Source organism: Plodia interpunctella, chromosome 2, assembly GCF_027563975.2.
Source record: "Plodia interpunctella isolate USDA-ARS_2022_Savannah chromosome 2, ilPloInte3.2, whole genome shotgun sequence".
Classification (NCBI taxonomy): domain Eukaryota; kingdom Metazoa; phylum Arthropoda; class Insecta; order Lepidoptera; family Pyralidae; genus Plodia; species Plodia interpunctella.
Genome location: NC_071295.1, coordinates 6,047,712 through 6,075,133, shown reverse-complemented (window position 1 = coordinate 6,075,133; position 27,422 = coordinate 6,047,712). Strand labels below are relative to the sequence as shown.

The 27,422-nt window shown below is 36.4% G+C and overlaps 1 protein-coding gene across 5 annotated transcripts in view; it reads left to right on the top strand.

The window, feature by feature from the left end:
* The window catches only part of grh (grainy head), a 97,576-nt gene that overhangs the window by 54,453 nt on the left and 15,701 nt on the right, over nucleotides 1–27,422 (top strand). For 3 of the 5 annotated variants that reach the window (XM_053763801.1, XM_053763784.1, XM_053763817.1), the window contains 5 exons: nucleotides 606–815; nucleotides 7,664–7,826; nucleotides 8,206–8,622; nucleotides 10,867–11,024; nucleotides 19,087–19,249. In XM_053763801.1, coding sequence (XP_053619776.1) covers nucleotides 606–815; nucleotides 7,664–7,826; nucleotides 8,206–8,622; nucleotides 10,867–11,024; nucleotides 19,087–19,249 — 1,111 coding nt within the window. The remainder of the gene's footprint in view (nucleotides 1–605; nucleotides 816–7,663; nucleotides 7,827–8,205; nucleotides 8,623–10,866; nucleotides 11,025–19,086; nucleotides 19,250–27,422) is intronic. The other 2 variants (XM_053763792.1, XM_053763808.1) reach the window with 2 other exon arrangements.

The window sequence follows — 27,422 nt, the reverse complement described above, 5'->3', positions numbered from 1 at the left end:
CGACCTAAACTGGTTAGCGAGGGAGCAGGGATTTGCCTCGTATCCTTCCGGTTCTGCGAGTAGTTGGGACCTGTTCTACATCAGGTTGCGCGGCACCAGGCGACCCGACCGCGTGACGTATGAGGGCCTGAGCGCTGAACTCGTATCAACTACCAGAATTAGAGTTCGGTAGCCATGCGCTGGTCGCAGCGCTCCCGCGTCGGTCACTGGGCCTTGCTCCTCCACTTGCCACCTTCCTTGCTGACTCATTCTGTGTACGCAACAATTAGCAATCGTCATATTATGCGCAAGCGACCGTTGTGTACCATCAAAGGTCAGTATCCGTACCGAAATGGTCACGCCTAATAACTGGTTCGTAAGTTGTAGCCGCCCGCCCGACTCGTAAAACTACAGGCCTGGGATACCAGTATTTTACGTTTTGTTTACTCTAGATTGAATGAAAACGTTATCAAAACATTATGTAACGAATCGTTCTTTGTATTTAAAGCTGCGTCTAGTGTGGCGTGGCTATGTGAACCTGAGTATATGCCCCAGTATAGCATTCCAGCATTTGACAAATTTAAGAAGCGATTCCTATTGTAATGGATATATTATTTTGTTATCAGGAGACGTAAAGAAGCGATGGAGGTTGGTGGGGAATGGCGCGCGTACTACTCGAGCGGGGCAGAGCACCCGCTGAGCGCAGCCACCTCGGCAGTGCTGGGGGTGGCCGACGACCAACCGCAAGCCTTGGAGTACTACAAGCTGCCCCCACTTGCGCAAGACACCCACCTCAGTCTGCATAAAGAGAATGCAAAACTCATCGATGTTTGGCCGTAAGTCCAAAACTTCGGCTCTGTTTATTTCTCATAGTTCTTAGTACATACCTACAACGCTTTGCAATTGAATATTTTTATCATCTATTTTCAAATCAACCCAAAATGCATCCAAGGTAATAAATAAATTAATCACTTACATTAGAACACAAAAACCCAATGCAATCATAATAAAAACTCGAATAGCGAAGAATAATAGAATATGCTAATTTAATTTAAAAGTGACAATCATCGTATCCAGAAAACTATGACGGAAAATCAATAGTTGATTCTCACGGCCGTAGATCAAATCGAACGTTCGTGTATCGATGCAATTATCATTATAATCGGCGAATTTTGAAGCACGGTGAATACGGAATGAATTCGCGTAAAATTTATATGTAAACTATGATAATACTTATGCGATTTCTTTGTAGCGCAGTTTTTGTGAGCGTTTGGTTACTGCCGGGGTTGTTGTCGGCTCTGTCTCACGGACGAGTACACTGAGACAAGACGCCGCGTGGCTTCCGGCCCCAACCAAAGGTGTAAGAATAACAAATAATAAAAATGTTAATGTTCCACTCAATAAATCATAGTGGCTCATTTGAATACGTATGGCGGGATTAACGAAAGAGTTTCGAACTGCCAACGATCCCCTGTACCTGCTTATATTTTTCATTTAAAGATTTGCATATTTTTGCTATTTTGCAATTTTTTTTTCGGCTTTGGGTTAACGTTGATTAAATAAAAACTTTTTGGTATATTATACTTAATAAAATAAAGCACTTAAATTTCTGTGAGTAAGGTATATTGTATTATCCACTTTTTGTTTTGAATCTGTATGTGAATACTATAAAAATAAGAAAAACTAAAAATCACTAAGAAACTCCTCTTAAGAATATAAGTTTGTATGTGTTTTAAAACAGAACACAATATCCAGAAGATCTCTCAAATTCACAGCGCATAAAATGCATAAGGTAATGTTATAGTGTATTCCCATAGAAACGCGACCCCGATCAAATTATGTTCGCTCTTTGACAGTGGTTGTTAACAGCATCCTTTGAATGGCGGCGCAGAAATGAGCAAACGCCGGGTTTCATTCATTTCGTATAATGTTAACTTGACCCTATACAAACCTTTTATACTCTTGTAAAAGTTTTATTCTATTCCATAAACACTGTTATAATAGAAACTTGTTTAAATCCATAAAAATGCTAATTTTATGGAAAAGCTTTTTGGATCAAAAGTATTGTTATCTAAAGTAGTTACAGCGTAGGGTTTGTAGTATATAATGCAGTCGCAGTCAGTCCTTTCACAAAGATAACGTGAGAAGTGGTAAATAAAGTCCTCCTACGTAGAGTGCCGCACACGTCGACGTCGTAGGTAAGGGCTGCGGCTGCGGGACGACGCGGCCCTGAATCAGTGGCGAAGAGAAGGAATGCGAACTCGCGGGACAGCAGATTCGGCATGTCATCCTCGTCATCGCTTACGGGAGTGCATATATACAAATAATGACAATAGACGGATGTGGCTGGAAGCGGCTCACATTGACAAGGACGCCCAGGACTTGTCTCGGCTCATTGTCGGCACGCGTCCCACGCGCGCGGCCGACGTCGAGCTCTGCTATTGCTCATTCATACATTCAAAATTATAACGAATGCTCGAGCTCGCCCGCACCCATCACAGCGTGCTATGTCTCCGATTGTGTTTGTATGCTAATCGTTCAGCGCCAGTGCATCGTCAGGTTCGGGACACTGTGTTTGTTGTCTAAATCGCTCGTAATATTTGAATTGAATGCTCGATAGATGTAGAAATGAACTAGTTCTGTATAGATAGATCCCTTCTAGATCCGTTATCGTAGGCGTGATCGTGTTTCGTAAACGCATTGCGTAGTGCGCGGGCGCAGCTCGCCTCCTCTATCGGGAGTGCGGATACCACTGGTAGATATTAAGTAGGAACGGCGGCCATAACCATTAATAGTTGTCGGAGGCTGTCGAACGCTAACGCCGAGATTAGCATAGAAATGCGCTGCGGGATGCCTCGGGGAGGGCCTCGCCCTCTTGACCCTGTCACTGTTCACACTCGCCATACTAACGGGAAATCAGTTTCTCCGCACTTCTGTGCCTAGCTCACTTTACGATTTAATGATAGAAATTATACAGGCTCATAATTGCTATGCGAGCGAGGCTTAAATGCAGCTGCCAGTATTACTATTTATTTATGACACCTTTAAGATGGTTTGTACTACGTGCTGATAATAAATACATACAAATAAATATGCAATTGATGTTAATAAACCAAACGTGAACGGGATTTGTGAACTACAGTCATCATCATCATTATTTCAGCCTCTTTGTGCCCACTGCTGAGCATAGGCCTCTCTTCGCGTACTCCACCCTCCTCTGTCCTGTGCCTCTGTCATCCATGTACAACTAGTACACTGTAATGAACAACAGTATTTGAACTAAAATTATACCCTTAAACCATAGTTAAAACTTAGTGTAGGTATCCTAAACTTAAATTACCACATTAAGCATCAACCAATTCATATTTTGAACATAGACTGAGCGCAAACTTAGCAGGGTTATAAAAAATAAGTAGATGGAACCGTGTGACCCATTTAAGACTGGAACCGGTTTCCTCCTGAAGATCGTCTGCATTGTTAGTCCCGTCGCAACTATTCAGCTCCCCTGGAGACAGCCGACCCTCTTCTGAAGATAATGTATAAAAAGATAGTAACATCGTTATGTCCATGACAGTCGCGGTCATTGCGTAGCGAAATATGAAATTGGGGCTTGACCATTCATTCTTGACCATTCTTTTTCATGTGAACATGTTTTATTGAAACACCCGTTGAAGAAATTCAATTAACGTTCATACGGTCATATGCGAATTATTACTCGGAGTCGGTTGACGATTATTATTACCGACTATTTCGATTCCTCTCATGGTTACTCAGAGCAGAAAGCTAAATATAACTTTTTATTAGGTTTAAGGAAAACTAACGGTAAATTAATAGTTGAGGCGTGGTATGCGTAATCAAACACACTTTAATGGCTAAGACAAATGGTGAAATCGATTTCAATTAAAGTTTTTGATAATGTATTAGTTCCGTGAGAAAAGTAGCAATAAACCTACATTTGGCCGAATGATATATTCAAATAGAATGGAATTGCGTTGCTCGCATCCGTCGCAAGCGCCTCCTTCATCTCATTTTATCGGCGTTAGATTTTATCTGTTCGTCAAACGCTGGATGAACTGTCGTCACCTGATTTCTATTCAGATAACGGTTGCCGCTTGGGTTGCATCACATTGCTTAACTTCATGGTTTCGTACAATTTATTTTATTTTGAGTCATATAGTACCTATTTCTTATCAGTGGGTTTTAATATTCTGTATTAATAATTATAAATATACTATATAATTTAATATGCTACTTATTACTTAGGACATATTTTATACAGAATATACAAGCTCATATCAAATTAGTCGTGATTCAAACTCGTGTAAATACTACAAATTGATTATTGCTCAATGTAAAGTTTAGTTCTCAGAGAGTAATCTAGAGTAGTAAATAATGAATATTGGTTATTTATTTTAAGGTTAATTAGCTTCAACATGATCCATTCCGCCGCCACTCAAAATGCTCTGAACCAATAGATAGTGTCGCATTTACATAAACATGATAAATAGAGAGTTTGGTTTACAAACGTGACGTGAACACGTGGTTAGGTACTATGGTTATTATAATACACGTGATATTTTTTTAACACTGTACTCAATTTGCATAATATTGCTCAGTACATGGACATGTACACTACAATTTTAAATATTTATATTAATAATAAATATAAATTCATTAATTTAAAAAATCAACCTATATATGCAAAGCTGATCTTATTTCTATTTTTTATAAAATGACGGACGGACAACAAAAGGGTTCCGTTTTTAGCTTTTGAGACATAGGAACCCTACAAAATAAGAAAACCTATAAGTTTTTGTGACATTTTTGCAAATGGTTCAGTTCTCATATATGTACTTGTTATCCACGCAACTCTACTTCTTTCAATAAATCTTCTTTGTGATTCATGAGTGTAGTTTCTATGAATGTTTTAGTTGGAAGGGGTTGCGACCCTAAGCATCACTTTGTCGATATCTCGTCATGTGTGAAAGGGTGTTAAGTAAACATTGCAAATAATTATAATGGCAATTGCATCCAAGCCCAGTAGCGATCCAGCGTTGATAAGAATTTGTGTATTTGCATGTAAAACGGAATATTCCGATTGAATGGGTGTTCATTTTTACCTTTTCTTACCTGCGACTGTTATGGTAATGACTTGCAACATGACACTGATATCAGATTAGGATTTTGGGAACTGCAGATTTATTAAACAGTTTCATAATTTTTAATGATTAAAAAAAAATCACGTTTTCTTCGTCGTTTCATAAAACTAATAAAATACTACTATTAAGTAACTTATAGTTATGTTTCGCATATAAATGTCGTCTTTGTAAAGTACTGAGTATTTTCTTATCAATTTAAGAGCTTAATTAGTCTACGTTAATAGCCAATAATTAATCATTAAACTGATCACTGAGTAGGTTCATTACAAATATCAGAATATAAAATATTTTATTGGCATGTACATATTTGCAGAATTTTCTAAATCCTATATTCATCAACGAATTCTACAGTCTGACGGAGAATTACGTTGATGAAGATTTTTAACGTTTTACCAAAAGTCTAATATTCTTTACAGTGTAATATTTCTCCAGTAGTAAAGTCAGAACAGAAGATTTCCAGGAATTCCTAACAAACACATAGTGAATTAAGATCATGAATAGTCTACATTATTTTTATTTCGTGCCCGCGGCAAGTAGGTCTCGAAGGCCGAGTTAGCTGGCAGGGCTTTGTGCTGGGTTGCGCCGGCGCCGACAATGAGCGACAAGCAAACAACTCATTGTTACGCACTCATGAATACCATGCTGTATCACCTCGCCGCCGGCATATAGCGCTCGGATTAACACAAATTCAATTTGCATAGTTCGTAATTCTGCTTTACCAACTAAGCAAAAACTATTTTTTTGTGTCGTGGTCCTAGAATAAAATTAGAGATCATATGTTCCAGCCAACATAATATCAATTTTCCCATTTAGCGTTCAAAACGAATTTAATAGTGTTTGCTCAAGATTGTATTGTAAAAGTAGCTAACATTGAGGTTATTGGGTAAATAGTAATATTTACTTGACATTATTATGACAATATGTAATGCATTTTTATTCTGAAATATGGAATCTTCTAAATATTATTAATTTTGTTTTTATTCGGTAATTCAGATTTATACTCATAATAGATATATAGATTTATACTTACGAAATTAAACTAAAGTGAGAGGCCCTTGTCGGATGAGCAATTTCACACTCGTCGTATTCCTGTAACAAATCGCACGCATAAATTATGAATAAAGAATGATCAGTGAGAATTGCAATCGGACACAGGGCACGGAGGGCCGCGCTCGCGGGAGGTCGCATCCATTCCGCTGCCAGACCAATTCGGACTCATGAAATAGTGCCCGCGACTTGCTTATCTAAAATAAACATCTGAGCGCCAATGAAACATGCCTTCAATTATCATAAATCGGCGCGCACTGACGTCGGCCGACGAAAGCCGCGCCTGCACCGCTTGCGGAGGTGGCTGCATTCACATGCAAACAAATCAAATGACTTTAATGTATACCTACCATCTTAATCGCCTATGCAAACTTTGATATTTACCGGTTGGCGACTCGACTAAACTCGATATAAATTTTAATTCTGCTAACTGTTGAATATTTCCAAAGGGACCATACTCGTATCTGTTATTCAGAATTTATGAGTAAGAAATTCAAGTATAAATTAGCTTCTTACTGCGCTGCTATATTGATTTATATAACTGTTATTATTTATATTTCGATATTTCAAATTGATTGTGTCCATTTATTATAACTTATCTTATTCTCCATCAAATTAGACATTTTTTCGTAGGTAGTTGTTAATACGTTGCTATGCCTCGGTATGCTGCTACGACAAACAAAGAAAAATTCTATTTCTAGAGTTCGTAGCACCTTTGCTACGAACTATCTACGAAGTTCTACGAAATATGCATTTGAAAGTAAATCGATTTATATGTTTCTGGTTCGGCAAATTTATTACCATACTAAATAGGTTCTTGTTATTATACATATATTAATGTATAGTTAGTATCGCAGCTCAACGGCTGAGAAAGTAACCGGGAACACGCTAAGGTAAGAGAGAGAAAGAGCTAGTATCATCATGGAAAGTATTTATGTAACTTTTTTACAACTAAACATTAATTGCTTAGGTATAATAATTTACCTATCTCTAGATATTAAATAAATAATGTTTTATAAACGTAACCTGACAGTCGGCAATTATTTTTGTGTTTGTGTCCCTAACGACGTGATTAAATTTACATATTACCTTGGATGATCGCAAATATAGATATGTGCATAATGTTGCATTGAAATAAACATGCAGTGTAAATTTTGTCCTTTGATGTGCATAAAATATTTTATCTTAGCAAATAATTAATTACTACTCGTTGATTTCATTTGTTTCTTTTACAAGGGTTAAGAATAATAAGAGACTGTTATTTGTTTCTAAGATTATACGATTTGAGTTCAAAGCTGTAAAACATTTTAATGGATCTGGGTCATGCTGTTATGTCACATTAAATGACAAAATATATTTGAGATAGCATGTAGTATCAAAATGATAGTGTGATGATTTTGCACGCGCGCAATTAGATCGAGCGTAGAAATAGGTGCGCGCGCGCATTGTCGCCAATGAGGCGTGTCTCCCCTCCGCAGGGCCGGCGGAGCGCTGAAGGCGGCCAATGGCGCGCACGGGGCGGAGCTGAGCGAGCTGTCGGGGCTCCTGCACGCGGGGCTCGTGAAGCGCGAGCCCGAGGACCTCAGCCGCAAGGTGGTCGACGAGCCCGAGCCGCACGCGCTCAAGCCGCCGCGACACAAGGTGCGTCACACGTTCGCACGCCGCCGTCGCGCGCGCACGCACTTACACACTTTCCTTACCGGTCACTCATGTTTTATTTATCGCGGTTAGCGTACGATGCGCCGAGAAGTGCGCTCGCGATGCACTAGCCGCGCCCGCCCGCGCCCCCTATCTGGCCGGTCTGTGTTGCCCGCTCGGTGTTCCTCCGCACAGGCTTTCCCTATGGACCTCTGCCCTATTCTGGATTATTGTATACATATTTTCGTGAACTTGTGACAGACGTATAACATTGGTGTACGTGAAGCTGTGAACTGTGGGAGGACGCGGCATGTACGCGTCTACGTTAAGGAGCGGACAATTGTCGTGGGAGAACGCGTGTAACCGGCGCGTGTGTCCGCAGGTGGCGGTCGGCGAGCCCGGCGAAGCGGCGTCGCCGTCCCCGGTGCCGTCGCGCGCCTCCTCAGCCGGCTCCTTGCTGCCGGACGCCACCATGTATGCTGCCCAGATGTTTGCGCCGCCCGGCACCCCCAGTCCGACCCCATACGGCGATCAATATTCGCGCCAGCCTGCTAGTTTCACCGGCGAAACGTACTACAGAGAGTACTATGTAGGTGACGGTTACCAGCAGAGAGCTGCACCGCCGTATGGGGAAGCGGAGTCGGCTCCGACTTCTGCTTTCGGCGAGCGATATGCGGCTCCTCGCTACCACAGCAAGAGCGTGATCGCAGCCGCTGGGCTGACGGTGGACCTGCCTTCTCCAGACAGTGGCATCGGAGCTGATGCTGTCACTCCTCGAGACCACACCGCCGTGCAGCAGGTCGGTGCAACGGTTGAAAAGGGCGCGGGCGGGCGGGCTTCACACACATACACACACATATTCCTATACACATTACCACTTACTAAAAGTTCTATGCGGATATTAACTTTTAATAGTTATATGTTTTAATGCAACTAACTATACGCACAAAAATACTTATTTACATATTTTACGTGAGGTCTTTATGAACGATTATTATAAAGCCTGAAAAGCTTGACAGTGAATGCCCACCCGCGCTTACAATAGCGAAACTTTATTTGAGTCTCTCGTAGCGTTGTAAATAGCATATTGTCTCTGTAGCCATTTTAATAACATTTATAAGATTTTTTTATTATACATATAATCTTATGGCTACGACGACACTACGAATGTATCAAGTTGATTTTCGCCGTTAGTACATGTAAGACTAAGAGTATACTAATAATTAAGTTTAAAATAGATAAAATCACCTAGGTTTAGTCATTAAATCATAAAATTAGTTCGAATGAAGTACTAACTAGATTCCAACACGTTATCTTGTAAACAAATATTTCATGTAGCACAGTCTTATTAGAATGCTAATGGTTATATTGGTTAAGCGATAACTGTAGGTGGAATAAGCATAATAACTAGGTGCCGGTAATTGCTGCACCATTGATGTGCAGACAATGGCTCGCGCCACGCGAGACCTTCGCACCGGCGTCTGCGGGCACCCAGCGATTGACGTACTATTTATGAGTTTACACATTAAAATAACAAATTGGCATGACTTTAATCGGGTTCCAGCTAAGTGGTTTTGAAGGACAGCCCTACGAGGTGTGCCGATCACGAACACAACGATCTAGATAGTAAACGTTTGTTATCTACACCTTTTGTCAACATATAAAATATTTAAATTGAAACAGTCTCTCTATAAGTCTTAGAAACCATTGCTTTGAGGTAAATCACGATACACTCATAACCATTACTACATATGTAATTAAGTTATAGTATCAGTAATAACTTTAATTAGATTTGTGTAATAAGCTCAATTACCTATTGTAAATGCCAATTCGGTGACGATGACGTATTCCAACTATATTTTAATGTGAAACCATTATCATAAATTAGCTGCCAATTAGAATTAATTTATGGTAGATTACGACATAAAAATCTTTTCGTCGCGGTTGTTTTCCTATAATTTGATATCTTCCTTAATTATACTCGTAATGATCATGAAACAATGCAATAGTTTATTACATTAACTAACTATGTATACAATTCGTCATGTCAAAATATGTCATCAAAATGACCCATATTTGAATGCATATAGAGTATACAAATAAAAGCCTAGAAAACACCATACAAATTGACTACTTAATCATTAAACATCAACTAAATAGTAAGTAACATATGTAGATATAGTAAAAATGTTCTATTCTTGACTCGTCTAGCGTGACCAAATCCGCTAAATTATCAAGAGACTCAACCCAACCATGAAGATATTTTTAATCTCGAATAAAATTTGCACCTCCAATTACTATCTAGCTTCATATCCTTTTACAGCTTGTTCGTGGACTATGTATTTATCAATTAGAAATGGTCTTTATGGTTTTCTATGTATGTATAAAATCATAAGAAGTTTAAATATTTTGCTATTATTTCATGACATTTTATAACTTTAATAAAATGAATATATTATTACACATTATTGATATTTATACTTATGTTTAATTTTGTAGGATTATTTTACGTCTTATCTTATTAATTCAACATTTAACATGGCTTATTGGATTTTTATATTTTTAATGTGTATGATTTATACACCTATTCCCGTAACACATGTCAAAAAAATTGTTTGTTGTAGTTACTATAGAAAACCTTGTTTTATTGATGAAACCACTTTCATAATTTGCGATTAATATTACTCAATATAATATTAATCGCAAATGATGCCTGTAATATGCACATTTTTATACTGACTATGGAGTATACTAATTACCGTTAATCGTTTAGCATAGACTACGTGATACACAGATACGGCAACATAAATAACTTAATCAAATAAGAAATTGCAGAAGACAGGCCAGATTAAAAAGTTCTTAGGTCAATGTTATATTTTAATTTTGTTTCAAATACTTATAAGTTTGAACACAATATCTACAACTTAATATTTTTTGCCAATACCACATTTCATTGTCAACTAAAGAGAGTATGTTATTTCTCCTTACAACATCATCGTCTCGAATTAGTATATATTAATAAGACATGCAATTTCTCCTGTAGTCGTTCGACTACACGGTGATCTGCCAACAGCCCGGGACGGCGGAGGACGGGCGCGGCACCCCCTCGGCGCACCACTCGCCCGCGCAGCCGCCCCGCACGAGGCCCTGGCACGACTTCGGCAGACAAAATGACGCCGACAAAATACAAATAGCTAAACTGTAAGTATTATTTTAGATCACTCTCTTGAATCTCTTCTCTTTTACTTTCATCTGAATCTCGTCCGCCTGTGGGTCGAAATATCTCAAGTTCGAATTCTACTTGTGCCACATGAGTTTCTATACCAAGCTGACTCATGTGTAATACTTTTCATAGTTCCGGTGAAGAAAAACTAAGTGAGGAACCTTCACACTGGTTGAAAGTTTCGTTCACTTATGTGTATGCGACTTGCCAATAGATGGCGGTAGGTAGTTGTAAAAGTCATGTTAGATGCCTTAGGCATTAATAATACACTCGATAAGTTTGTTTCATCTAAGAGGTTTCTCACTTTGCCACAAAGCATTGGAATTCGGATTCTAGTTTCCTACTTTTTCTCGAAATAGTATATTTATTATGGTAATTATCATATTGACATTTCGTAGGCTTCATCGTAGACGATTCGTAGAAAATCTACGAGTGTTTGATTTTTATTTATAATCCTTTTTTGGTGCACGGTCTAAGATTTTTCTTTACACTCACAATCATAGTTTGACGGCAAATGACAAGTATTTTATTTATTTTACACCGGTTGTTTTCGACTGATATATTTTATTACATTACATTTTTGTTGTGGTAAAAATTATTCTTCTAGGTAAAACATTACGGACTTCTAATAATATAAATTGTGTAGGTATGTCTGCAATCAGTTATTTTTTATATTTGGCTTCTATATTTATTTATACATACTCGCAGATTATATTACGAGTAAATAGAGCAAAACAAAATTTTGAAAAAATTTAATAAATATAATTTTAATGAAAAGTTTAACAAATATTTCAATTGTTTTAGAAAACCGATTTTTCACAATGTCTTTTTAAAAATAATCTAGACTATTTTCGTAGATCGTACACACACATTCAGTACCATTCCGCGATGCCAATTTTGCAACATTCTACACATGATAACTGCGTATTTCTCACTTCGACTTGCGATAATTGACATTAGTTCTGTGCGATAATAATCAATGTATGCTTTGACGATTTAAGTTTTCATCAGTATATGGTCAATTGATGTCAACAATATATGCTACATGCAACAATATATCAAATTCTTAGAAAATAGACATGCCTTTTATTAAGTATTTAACGTTTTATTCAATGTCATTTACGTAAACTTATATAGATTTCACAAAATTGACGATTTTAGAATTCTAAATTTTTAATTTCTTCTTCGTTCATATAGATTATGAATTTAATGAAGATTTTGGTTTAAATGATCATGCCTACGAAAATAATTGTTATTTAATTTGGCTTGCAAATAGTAAAATTCAATAAGAAGAATTAATATTATATGTAATAATAATATTCGCAAGTATTTTTCCACCATAAAAACAAAATTTATCGTTTAATCTCATGTACAGCTGCGGTGAGCATCATTTTAAGTCGTAACATTAATATTTATAAAATTTGAATGTTAAACATTGATTCCAACCCGGAAAATCATTTAAGTCCGCTTATGGTATTAATTACGATTTGCATATTCAGTGTTATAAATCTTGATCGATAGAAAAATAAAGAGGCACATTCAGACACGAAATAAGAAGAATATTCAGAGTTTATACTATTTTTTGCTATTAAATATTATAAAAGAAGTTTACAACTCCAGCTAGCAATTGGGCATATTTTTTTCTAATTTTATTGATCTTTCTGATTTTGTTTAAATTATTTATATAACTTTATGTACACATAACAATACAGGAAATAGTATTTAATAAAACAAGTACAAAAGATTTTTGTATTATAAGTAAGTATATTTGTGTCTACTTAGTATACATATCTGAAGACACATATTTGGGTACATATTCTACCTAAATAGAATACGGGTTACAGGAAACAAGAATATATATATATATATATATATATATATATATACATGTTAGCGTGAATTAATAGAGTAAACATAAAGAACTATTTTATCAGTATTTTGGTGTAAAGATTCGATTTATTAGTGTGTGAGTGTCTATGTGTACATTGACAACAGTTCGTCCTGTTGTTTACCGATTACTTTGCACCTTGTAATGTAGCCCTTTCTAAGAACATTTTTTTCACGTACAACAACATAAACGCGCTAAATACATTTTGTGTTCGAATTCCTTCCATAATTGGAAGCATATTTTCTAAAATAGACATCAGTTATGGATTAATTTATTTAATACTATGCAAAAATCTGGTATCATCGTATCTACGTATTTTTATAAATTAAGCCAATATGTTATTAAGTTTTAATAACACGTTTACTTAATTTACGATATTAGATCGAAGTATAAAATAAAATCTCTATTTCTGAGTGCCCACTTTTAAGTTCTTCAGATCTTTACATTTCTTTTTATTAATGAACTAAACCAATTTAGTCGTGAAACATTTTGAGCACAATAAATCTAATTAATATATTTAGTAGTCATAGAAAGAGATACATCGCAGTCACTAAATAGCCACCAAAAAAGCTACGAGTATATTCGTTTGTGTTGACTCATTTAAAAAGGTGCTAAACTACGCTTCGTGAGCTCCGAATGCGCTGGAAAAGGCGTGAATTGAACATTTCCTAATTTATTCCTTCGATAAACATGTTTATGCTCTCTATGCGCGTAATTTCACTTACTAGCTTTGTAGGGTTCCGTAGCCAAATGGCAAAAACGGAACCCTTATATATTCGTCGTCTGTCTGTCTGTCCATCCGTATGTCACAGCCACTTATTTCCGAAACTATTAGAACTATACTGTTGAAACTTGGTAAGTATGATGTATTCTGTGAAAAAAAAAAATAAGATACTGATAAAACTCAAAAATCTATATCATGTACTGTGTAAACTTCCACTGAAAATTGGTTTCAACTAAATCTAGTAAGTAGTTTTTTTTTATACGTCATAACCGCAATTTACCTTTCATTCAATCAACGCAAAAAGTTCTCGTTGATCGATTTTTGTATAAAAATATACAAAATCGATCGACAACTTTTATGTTATGTTACTACGGAACCCTTAATGGGCGAGTCCGACTTGCACTTGGCCGCTTTTTCCTAGGTTAACGTTGTTAATTAATACACTAGAAATAACTCGGGGGATTTTTTAAGTGAAAATACCGGTGAAAAACCGCGATTAGTCGGTGCATCATTCTCAACTATTAATAATAGATTAATTCTGAATCTGTATACACAGTATACTCTGACATATTTTACACAGATTAATTTACATTTCAATATGAAACAAGATATACATATATAAAAATAGTTATTCCGAACTGTTCCCCTGAAGATATCTCTGCTTGCTTGTGTCACAATTTCATATAATATACATATCAAATATATATATATATGTTGACTTTAAATGTAAATTGCGATAAGTATGTCTACAGATAATCAAGTAGTCAATAAGTAAATCCAACGGTTGACAATAAAATGAATATTTTATAAGTCTTGTAATTTATCATGAAATGCCTATAAAATTCGTTTGAGATCTACTTTATAACTGTCATAAAGGTAATTGCTGTATGCGCATAATAAACACATTAACGTTCAATATTGCCGTCTGTTAACTTTTTAATATTAAATACAATTGTTTTTGAATAAAACATTTATTTTAATTATTTGTGTTTATCGTATAATATCATAACATATTGTACAATAGAATAAACTTAATTCCCAACAGATATCTACCACTTCTATTGCCGAGGTATAGTGAGAGGAGAGAAACATATAATTTATGTTTATATTCTATATTGACGACTTCGGTGGCGCAGTGGTAAAGTGCTTGCCTCTGAAACGAGAGGTCCCGATTCGAATCCCGGTCTAGTCATAATGGTCTGGTAAAATGATCTATTCTGATTGGCCCAGGTCTTGGATGTTTATTTATTATGTATTTGTTATAGAATATAGTACCGTTGAGTTAGTATCCCATAACACAAGTCTCGAACTTACATTGGGGCTACCTCAGTCTGTGTGATTTGTCCTAATTTATTTATTTATTTAGTATATATTCTATAGTATAACACAAAGTAATATTTATTTTAAAATATGGCACATACGAGACGACTATGCCGCTAATCAAGCAAGTTTTTCTATCACATAACTGTTTAAAATATTTTTATTCCTAGTACTTAATTGCTTACTACTGTGTCTTTAAAAAAATGGCGTAAATAAATTATAGGTAAAATTAAACATACATTTCATTTTCATGCATCATTATATACTGGGATTCAAGAGATGAGACAAACGTAAGTATGAAACGGTAAATTTTGTAATTTAAGTAATTATTAGCTTCATGTTCCCTTTAATGCCGTACGAGAGATATAGGGAAACATTCTCATACTCACTAATCGTTAAAGAAACGACGCGAGCGAACCATCACGGCCGCGGCGGAAACAGACGTCGACATGATAAGTGCATTAGCATTATTATCTCAATAATTACTTGCTTGCATTTGGCCCAAATAGCCGAGTCGCTTCTACCGTCTAAATTACCTTCGATATTGATACGTGGCCGATGTTACCAGCTTCGTCTCCGTAACCCGCGTTCCTCGACGCCCATCCAATGTTTGGACTATTACTTACAGCCAGTTAACCACTCCACCAAACGGTGCCTCCAATATGCACTTTATTTACTTATCGAATGCCCAACTCACGAATGAGCTTTAAAAGGTTGTAACTTAATCAACTAATGTGTACGTATGTGATTATCACTTGGAAGTTAGGCATCTTTCTTCCATATCACTAAATTGCCTCCTTCATTTGTTCTTAATGCGGGCTACCTTTGGAAACAACGATAAGCTTAAAGCACTGATATGATATCCGACACTTATTTATTTAAATTGTAATTTCCTTTATACATGACTTGGTACTTAATATTTATTTTAATACATGGAGTTACAGAATATGTTCATCCATAAAACAAAATAGCATATTCTTTGAGACAAATTTAATACTTTTTTATATCTTGCTCGGCAAACTGCAATGTTTTAGAATTGCGATCCTCACGCAATCCTAACATCTGTCCGCCTTAAGCTAAACGAATGTACACTTTAGCAATATGCCGATATCACGGTGAAGCCATTATTGAACGGGGTTTTCATCTGGAATAGCTCTTTTATCGTGATCCTTGTCACGTTTGAGCATAAAGAGATTAGAATAAATCGCCCTCGTTATCCTCAGATTGTACCCCTGTTAAGGCTTTAGTGGGTGGTAGTTTTCCTGTCATACTCTCGGGCCATAGATTTTTATTATGAATTTTGATTCGTCATTTTAAAGGTTCAATATAATACTAGGACCATTAACTAAGTATATACAAGTATCTTTGGTCACTTCGTTCATGGAACTTTATTATAACTAGCTATCAGTTGATGACGTTATAAACAACAATAATTAGATTGACTGATAAGCTTTTCAGAGTATCGCGATATAGTTGCAATATAATTTGAATTGAATTCAACGCCTTGATGCACACTTAACTTAACTTGGTCGTTAAGACTTTATAACCACTTATAATAATTTCTTTTGTGTCTACATTAGTGTCCGTGAAAGGGTTAACATTTTATTATTAACATAAGTAACTTGAATACGTCCACGCTACTATACGTCCAATGCGTCCACGATAAAGCACTGTAATAGAAGCGGTATTTTACAAAGAAGCTCTAAATAAATTAAATTGCTGTAGGTATAGGTTCAGATAAACTATATATTTACGTGGCGGCACAGCGCAGGCACCAGCTAGGGCCGCACCCAGTAATCAACGGAGCGCCATTAGGTCCGCACTCCAGCTAAGCGTCCCTATTAACTGCCACCACCACCATGCGCCTGCGTCTATTTCCCCCTACGCTATCAGTGAACCTTGCCTTGCAGATTAATATCTTTTAATTTCAATATAACAGGGAGTAATTTTCTTTTAATAACTTTAATATTACTGCTTGTTGGGCATTATTACATCAGCATTATTTTGTTAACTTTACGCGATCTTTCTTGCATAGTTACATACCTCGTGACAAAATATTGCGGGATTTTGAAATTTTGTATATATTTTTTGTATATATATATACAAATTCTTATACTCAGAATATTTAAATATATGGATTTTACTAATCCATATATTTAAATATTCTGAGTATAAGAACGGATGAGTAAGTTCGTCTCCAACTGCTCCAATACGTCTGTACTGTCTGTACGAGTTTTTGAAATATTTCATAAAATAAAAAAAACCTGTTTACAGTGTTCAACACATTTTTAATTATAATTACATCAATTATTTTTCACATTGAATGCTTTGTACTAGTAAATGTAGTTTTAATTAATTAAAACAGAAGACACGTACGCCATTCACATGAGTTGTACGTTCTTCATACCAATCATTAAAAAGAGAAGAAATATTTTTAAAAATGAAGCTGATTTTCAATAGTCAATTATGAAATTGCTCGTGAACTAAACAGCTGTTCAGAGCGTATCCGGCAAAACTGGTTAAGTTGAAGAGAGGAATTTAATCCAATAACGAGTGTGAATTATTACACATTTTCCTTCCTAATAATACCTTGTATCTAATACAAAACGTCGGACAAAAGCAAAAAAAATTGTTGAAAGCATTTAGTTTTACCTATGTTTTTATTATGTCACTACACCTTAAGGAATAAACAAGAAAATATGTAGGTACTAGTGTCGTGGTGGGTTTGTTGTGATCTCAAACAAAGCTCGATTTATGCGCATCTAATTTGGGTTCGACGCGACTCCGCTGGACGCCGGCCGTCTCGCCGCTCGGAGCCCGCTCGCCGCTCGTCTCTTATCGGCATGCGTTTTTACCGCCAGCACTTTGTTGTCGCTGCGTTTCGAAACTTTTTGTGCACTCATCAATTTCCTCGCCTCGCGGATTGATTTATTCATGAAAGCTCCGCCATCTTCACGCAGGAAGTGCCTTTTTTTCGGCTGCGCGTCGCTGAAATTCGTAATGAAGTTCATTGGAAAACAATGTGTTATTTATTACGAAAAAAGATGAACGTCGACATGTTCTGGTAAACCTTAAATGTGGCCTTTCGCACGAATCAGACAGGAGTCGCGTGTTTCAAAACCGTAACAAGCTTTCGATAAGGACAAACCGTCAAGTGTGAGTTAACAAAGGATAGTTGAAATGACAATAGAGAGCAACGTCGCAAATGTAAATTGTGCCTGGAATCACTTAGAGAACATCAGATAGGCGAGCGCCGCAGCGACCGATCCGTCACTGTCGGCCTGCGTTTGCATTACACGGCCTTTATCGGAACAAGCTTGGTTTAAATCGCAACATCGCCGTGGCTGTTTTCCAAATTGTTTTCAATAAGCTTTAAGTAATGGCATAACTGCAGTACTACAAGTATGTACAGCCACAAACCGGCATTACAATTTAAATAACGTTCTGAATAACGTTGGAGGATTTATTGGAGGATTAAATATTTCATAACGATTTATTGCCTTTTATCATATTACGTAAGGTAGAGCGGGTACTAAAAAGCATACTGATAATGACATCGCTGTTTGCTAGTGTCAATTTCCCTTTGTCTGGTTGACGTGGGCGTCTCGCGCGTCGTGAGATGGCCGCTGCGTGCGAGCCACAGTGTCGATAACGAGTCGCAGCACGCGATCACCGCTAAATTAGCGGGGTTTTCCTTCCGCCCAGTCGCGAGCGCAGGAAATCGCGAGAAAACACAGTTTTTCATTGCGTACTATGAACTGGATCTCCACGCCTTTATGTAACAACGCCGCTGACAAGCTTTACTGGCTGGGCAATTAAGGTTTCCACTTTTTGCGCACTTTTATTACTTCACTTCATGGAAACTTTATTGTCAAGAACGTGTATCTGTAGATATGTATCTTGGAGAAGAAATCGCGCTTTTTCTAAATGTTGCAAACTAGCACTCGTTTTGCGTTTTATACTCAAATAAACATTAAAGACAACTCGCCTACTGCGCAAGATATGCGAGTTGTCAGGGTTATCTTCATCTCGGACACACATGAAGGTGTCGTACATGTCACGGCTCGGCCTGCAATGAGCGATGTTATATTTTGATATTATTTGTCAGGTTTTCCCCGTACGGGTTCAAGTATCACCTGGAGACGGCCAGCAGCAGCTCGCAGAGGCGTGAGGATGACCGCATCACCTACATAAACAAGGGCCAGTTTTATGGCATCACTCTCGACTACACGCATGATCCGGATAAACCGCTGAAGAATCAAACAGTCAAGGTAAGATAGAAAAAAATAATAAATAAATACTTAAAACTTTATTCTAAAGTATTATTAAGAAGTCTAGAGGGAAATCGTTTCGCGTTAGGATAGGAAGTTAATCAATGGGTGTTCTGTAGTATTAATGAATAAATTTATTTAATAGAGTTGTATTACTACCACCTCGTTACTACGTAATATAAATAAATAGTTACACCTTATGAATGGTAGTTCAGTATAATCAATCACGAAAATTTCTTCAAGTTATAAACATCATGTTAATACGTAGCGAATACGGTGTCGATATCGTTCCACTTCTAAAACCAAAAAGTGATTGATTAATTTCCATCAAGCCATATACATGTTATAGGCACATATTATCGCAACTACAAGGCAAGTTGTCTAACGAGTTCCTATAAATTTCTTCAATTACTTTCTATAAATAAACGAATACGATTTAATTACTAGTGGGATGACTGACGGAAAATCTTATTATCTGGCAGTGGACTACTCTACAAATTTGAATATATATGACGAAATTTGCGTATCAAGTGCATCCTACCGTTTACCGGGTTATCTTAACTGCCAATAAAGGATAACGATCTGTTATATGTTCCAATAAGGAGACACAGAGTAACGCTGATTTTATAGTTAGCTTGTTTATTGAAATCGTTGAGATGCGTCGTCGTGTCGGTTCGCAAATGGCCGGATGTATGCCTCTCGTAGACCTTAGAAAGTTACACTCAATCATTTAGGGAAGGTTGCACCATAGTACACTTAATTTCTTGGAAATGGGCAGACATTAAATTAAATAGCTGTACAGTTCAGACAGGTCACACTTACTTAAGATTATCAGCTAGTAACTAATATAAATTACTTTTGCTCATAAACATATACTGATGTCGAGTTAAGTCTTAAGATGCGTACCTAATATATTTGTACGTATTCAATGAATTTCAATGGTTATTATAGGTGTTCGATTTTCAAAAGTACACATCAAATTATGTTATTTATCCATAATCAATGAATGAATGCACATGTTTTATCATATTTATGTTTGTGTGTTGTGAATGATTGTGACTGGTACCTCAAGGGTTTAAGGAAACCATTATTGACATACGTATCGGGTACAGGTACGTAGCATTTCCTTCTTTTTATGAGGCAGTTGAAAATAAAACATCGCAGGTTGAGAAGTCGATCGTGAAACACTAACAGCGGCAGGCTGTAGCGTCGAACATCTCAATTTATCACTAGACGTTGTGAAGATAAAATGTACAAATGATGGCTTCTGTGCGGAAATATAATCGATATTTGATCAATATTTACGAGCTGAATGTATCGCGTATAATTTTATTGAGTTGCCCACGCGCACCCACGTCGTCGCCTCTCTGTCGTTACTTGCCTTCGACGTACATATCATGCGTCAGTTAGTTTTCTCTCACTTTAGACTTCCTTTTTCCTTAGCACAAATCGTCATAATTTGGTCAGCAATTAATGGAAAAATATTCAGTCAATTCTGTTGTTAAAAAAATGATTATCACATCAGTCACGGCTAAAGTTAGTGGTTACTTTTAGATAATATTTATGTAAGATTTAAAACTACTCAATGAAAATGTATTTTAACTTCATGCTTATCCTATATAGTTTTAATTTTATTTTTGATATCTGATTACATAAATAAAATTAAGACGATATAAGTACGCCATGGCTGGTAAGAATAGTAGAGGGTGTAGTAACCGCTGACTACAAAGTATCAGTTTCACCATACAAGCTCCCTGACTTGGGAACACTCCCAGCCTATTGCCTTCATTGTATAAATATCACTTTCACATATTAGTCCTGGCAAATGGCTACCCTCGAGGAAAATATTAAAGTAATTAAGAAGAGGAAATACAAACATAGAAGTAATTATTCTGGTTATTATAAAATGCGGTGTCTAGAGCCGCATGTGAGAGGATATTATCCGGATTGATTTATGGCATCAATATCATATAAATATTTATTGAGAATCATCTTCAATCTTCTTATAAAAACTGTAATTTTATTATGAGTAATAATGACTTCGTAGCGTGACAAATTGATTGCTATCGCATGGGAATATTAGTTCAAGACAAAAGGCAGAAACAACATTGATACCCACGTGAGACGAGCCGCGTGGAAATCGGAAATCCCCCTACATTATTGTTTCCTGACAACTTCCCTGGAAAAATGATAAAGCCGTAACTTAGTTCATACAATTAAACTACATTACTTTTTTCAAATCACTAGATTTTCTTGAAAAACAGGAAAATCCACATTTGGTAATCTGGTTAATCTCGTTCGCATAATTGATCTTCTGTACAAGTGATTAATATCGCTTTAACTAAGTATTTAAAGTTTTTTTATTTCTGAAATATTACTTCAATAGGTATGTATCTCCTTAGTCAATAGATTTCTTGCATGCATTACCTACGTTGTAAACATGAATTTATGAAATGCACTCGATATTCAATAGTCTTATTTCTTTCCTTTTCTTAGAGCGGTGTACATATTCAAACGTGTTTTATCTCGATTCAATGGGTTTAGATCGGTATAATCGAAGATAGTTACAATGCGACATACGTTTGAAGTTATTATTAAGGCAGTAAGTGGCCGGTGTCCGCGGCGCGGGTCCGGCGGAGGCATTGCTGCATTGCATTCAATACAGAGTTGGTACAGGGTCTGGGCTTATCTCACCGCAATCGAGTCTGCATTGTGTAGCCGCGCCCGATAATTAAGACGACGCTTTTGACATTCGCCATATAGGAACACAATGACCGCCCCGGGAGTCCGCTCCGCTTGGATAATATCGCTTCCTTTAAACAATAACCGTTCTGCATTATGATAAAATAATTCCAATGTGGCAAACATTGTCTTTACTTAACGAGCGCAGTTTTCTCGTTCGATATGCAAACGAAGTAACTGAGTACATTCCAGGCATAGTGTTAAGTCCCGGTGGAATTTTTAACACCGAACTCTGTTGGTACCTAAAATTCTTTTTGAATGTCGTTATAGTCTTGCGTTATGTTACCTAATTAGTTATGTAACTTGCATATCCACTTAATTTATAAATGGAATAAACATTGAGGATAAAATTTAATAAATGAAATGACAGAAAAGTGTGTTAATAAAATCAGTGTAATTTTATGTTGTTTAATATTTGCAATGACACATTCATTTGCACTTAAGAAAGTTGTCATTTCATATAATATATTTAGTAGTTCTTTTGATATAATTAGATAATTATTTTATGATTTTATTTTGAAAAGTGCAGAAAATTTATAACTACGAATAGGCACCATCCTCAATTTCATCCAAAAACAAATTAATGGATAAAAACCGTATAGCTGAAAATGTTAACCTCGCACGCGAAGCAAACTACATTTCGCGTGTCAAAAAACGGTTAAGAAATGGAAAAATTTAGCAAATAGGGATATTTGAACAGTGCGTGCCGATTGGCATTGGTAAGTGCCGTGTGGCATGCACCAGCCTTGTATCGCGGCCAGCGGAGACGCAGTTTTAAGTGATAACATTTGATTCAGTTTTAGAGTGCTCTCGTAGCTATGTAGGTATAACGTGGTAGTTGTTATATAAATAATAATTTAAGAAACTGTAATATGTTTAATTGAAATTATTATTTTCACTAACATCATAGAAAATATTACCAAAAAAATACGTTGCGCCTTGCGATCGCATTTCACACGCTACAGGAAAGTCAAGAGATTTAAATTAAAAAGACAAATTAGATTTTAAAATACTATCAAAAGAGACATTACCACTTGAATAGATGAAATGTATTTCGCCCCTTAAAAGTGTTCTATAAAAAAGCGTCCGATCAATCAAATAATATAGTAGCAATTAATCATCTCGCTAGCGACACGGCTCTGTTGTTTGATATCCCACATACGTGAAGGGTTGCGCGAAAAGTAAAAATTTTAATAAGATTAATGTGACTCTTCATTAATCATTGTTGCAATACTGTCTGTACATTAATAAACGACAGAGATGCAATAAAGACGTTGCTTGTCTTGGCATGTTTTTTTAAGACGTGGCATGTGGACCTAATGGTAAAGAAACATGCAACTGTAAACGACACGGCTCGTGAAGTGTAAAAATTTCATTAAACTTATCTTAATACCTTATCATTATGATTTCTAGCTATGGCTATCATTATGATTTCTAGCTATGGCTATTATGATTTCTAGCTATGGCTAGAAATCATAATAGATATAAAGAGCTATGGCTTTTTATGAATTAATAAAAATTAATGTACCAAAAGATTCAATGAACGTTGGCCTATGAAATAAACTTTCTGTAAAACAGGAAATTGATTTAAGGAACGTAAGAAAAAATACAAGTCTCTATGTATTAACAATGTACATTTTTTATATTATAAAGTCATTCGCTATGATAAACTAATACATTCATGTACTTATAAAGTTGTTTTTAATGTAAATAATTTGGTACCCTTTTAATAGTGTAATTTGCATACCAATGCCGATTAATACCATTTAGCGCTACTGATAAACTTTTCCGTTCAATGTACTTGCCGATATCTGCCTTCAGACGATATATTCCGATCGACGATTAAACTGTATCTCGCGTGTCCAAAGTGCGCTTACTCATTCAGAGCATTTTTTACACGATTTTTTATCGCTTCACTGACATCATTGTGTTCATGTTACTTTCGTAGCAACGGAAACTCGCGTAACGAGACACTTCTTTGTTTTTGTGCTCTTTTTACAATATTTTCGATTTAATGATTGCTCCCGTTTGCCTTTTTAGGTGATCGTTAATGATGCTTTTTGCACTTGACATGTAACGCTTGATGAGGAATTATAATGGCATTGCATTCTGAACGCACTGTCCTGCGACATTGTATATCAATGCTGTCTCTGTTCACGAAAACTGTAGCCGACCCAGTGAAGGGCTATCATACATAATCAAAATCGTTCTCACAAACGGCACTTGCGTGTAAATTTTTCGTAGGCAAACACAATGAGATGCGTGAATTTTATATGTGCATTCTGCAATTTCACATTTGCATGATAGTTGTCGATAGTCGGAAGTTGCCAATCACGCTCACAATCAATCATGTGTTGAGTTGAGATGTCTCAATTGTTGCACCCTTCTCCTGTCTCCTACCGCGTTTCTTTCCTGTCGCATCACAAAAACTTTAATGATTATAAATTGCGAGATTATTCAACTATACCTTGGTAACGGCTTATTGTTCATACATATTGCATTTGCATAAAACAGATATAGCACTGAATTCAGTATTAACAGTTTTCGTCATTTAATAATAATTATTAGTCTCTAGATCTTACAGAATTAAACCTACTTCTTATGAAATATTTAAAACATGTAAATTTATTTTTCATTTGCTTTATAAATTGGTGTTCATATTTATATTTGTGCCTTAATAGAATCATTACTGCATCGTAAGAAGTTATAAGTACTGTAAGTAGTAGGGATAACTGAAGACTGCTTTGGAACCTCCGCGGAATTATATTTATCAAGCTTGGTCGCGCCTTAATTTAATGTACTTTTTATAGCCTTCCTTATTTTAAAAGAGTAATTTATGTGATTTTAATGTACCTAATTGCTTTTTTTCTGACTTTTTGTTTCCAGCAAAATAAAATTTCTGGTAATACCATTTCGAGATGAAAAAATGGCGATTACCTTGCCGCAAATGAATAATCCCGTTAGCTATGGAAAATCAATTATGTTGTTCTCGGGCACGTAAGAACCAACATTGAATTGACTTGCTGCGTAAAGACTTATGTTTCTACTTTATCTTACCTACGTCCTTTTCTCTTCTAAAAACTAGCAGAAACGAATATTTCTGCTCACGTGAGCCAGTCATTAGTACTAATCTAGCTAATGGATTGGTAGCTCATAGACTAAACCAAGCCAAAACTACTACCCCATATCTTTCAGTAGAATAGCTCGGACTTTACAGTGACTGAGTGAAAGCTCGATGCCATGCCGGCACGTACGCCACTGCGATGATGTCGCGAATACTCCTTCTGAATGGGAATTAATCTGTTGCTTTCATTTTGTTTCATTTATTATTTATTACTTTTGTACACAGCTTAACAAGCACATATAATTGACAGATGTCTCATATGCTTGTTAAACGTGACAAATAAGGTTATCTGTGTGGCATAATTGAAAAATTCCATCCCTTTTCTATATGAACGGTTAATACAATTAACACTTTTCTATTTTTATACACTATCTTGATATGATTCTTGGAAATTGTGTTTATATCCTGGAGTAACTGTAGATAATAAATACTGAAAGATATTGGTATTGCGCGAAGTTTGGCTACGGCAGGGTGCGCGCGCGCCGCTCGACCGAGCGTGAATTTTCCACGTTCGGTTTCAGGTTCGCGTAACGCCACTCGATAACTGTTACACTTTCGAAATATTACGTATTATTCGATAATATACACGTAACTACTGAAACACGTAACTCATAATTATAGCCACCCTGTGAACATTGCAATCACCTATACCTAGTCGCTCTTGGACTAAACTCGCGCTATTGTCTACGATGATATTTCTTTGTCTACCCACTCAACCTAGTTCTGTAATCGAATGTGATGAATTGTATGCAACCATAAGTCCAAACTTTTAATATTGAGTCACCGAACTACTTTCACTTATAGTTTTAATTCCTCAACAAGGGTGACAGTGGATAGAGTTCCGATGCAAATGGCGTTACATAAAGCCAAGTCCGTCATTGTCTCGATATTGGACTGTCACTGCGCGCGCGCATTTAACGTCAATCCTTTGATAGTATCGCCGGCCCGGTGCCACTGCCGACAATAATCAGCAACGTTAGCTCTAAAATCCAATTATGCAATACTTATTATATACATACAACATATTAAAATCAATAGCAAAAGCCGTGTAATTTTCAGTTATTAAAACTACATAGTTATTGAAATGAAAATAGCGAATGGTAACTTCCGATAATGTACTTATGTGTTTTTATTTTTCACTTCTAAACCTACAAAAAAACTAACGTGTGAATGTATCTCTCAGAATATTTTACAACTTGCATAAAAGCTGACACGACTTGACTGAAGCTGACAGTCGTAATGATAATAACTTCGTTATTTGTTTCTGGAGTAGGTGGGGTGCGATGTATAAATCGTTAAAGAAGCGAATTTTAAAGTTACTTTAAATTTGATACATTTTGAGATTTTGCATTGTAGTTGCCAGAGTATGAAGTTTAATTAAATTCTATGCTCTTATTATTTTTATGGTAAAGCAAAGCGTGATTGAAGGCTGTGCTCTAAGCGGTAGGTAGGGCGTCTTAAGCCGCGTCACACACAGCTGGGCCGAAGCCCTGCACTTTACAATCTGACATTTCCTTTCGACATTAAGGCAGATTAGTGTTACGACGCGACTTCGGATGTTAATCCGACGCTCGATGGATTGCGGGAATTGCTCTGATTTTATCGAGAGTTAGCTGTTATTGGGGCTGAAGAAACTAATTATATTATTGTTATTTTTCTCTTCGCATTCTTCGCAGCATAGTTGAAAATATGTAATTTAGACATAAAATACCAATAATTAAAACGTATTAATCTAGATTCGTGCATTGAGTCAGGTCACATAAGCCTTAGGTTTCTGTTAGTTGTTAAAGTTGTAGCAGCTAATATTCAATTAGAGGCAGCGACCCTAGCGCCGGATGCCGTGCAATTTGTCCGGCGGCGGATGCTGCGCCTGCGCATCTCCTGCAATCTCCCGTACCCCCGGGCATCACATACGTAGAACGCAATGGCATGCATTGTAATAATCTTATTCTTTGTTAAACAAACAATATGTATTTGGAAAATCACGTCAATGACTATGATGGTTTTAGTCTAATTAACGAGAACGTATAATTTACATAGCAAAATAGATAAGGATCCCAATGTTTTGGACCATTTATACATACAATATCACTGTAAGTTGATTATACTTATACTATACTATGTCTTTACGTCGGATATTACCAAAAACTATTGGATGGAATTTGATGGGTTTTCACAGGTATAGCAGATGGTCTAACTTAAAATCTGGTATAGGTTCGACATTGCTTAGAACTCGAGATACTGACAAAAATAATTTGTGAGCCGACGCACATAATAAACGCGGGCGAAGTCGCGGGCAAAACGCGG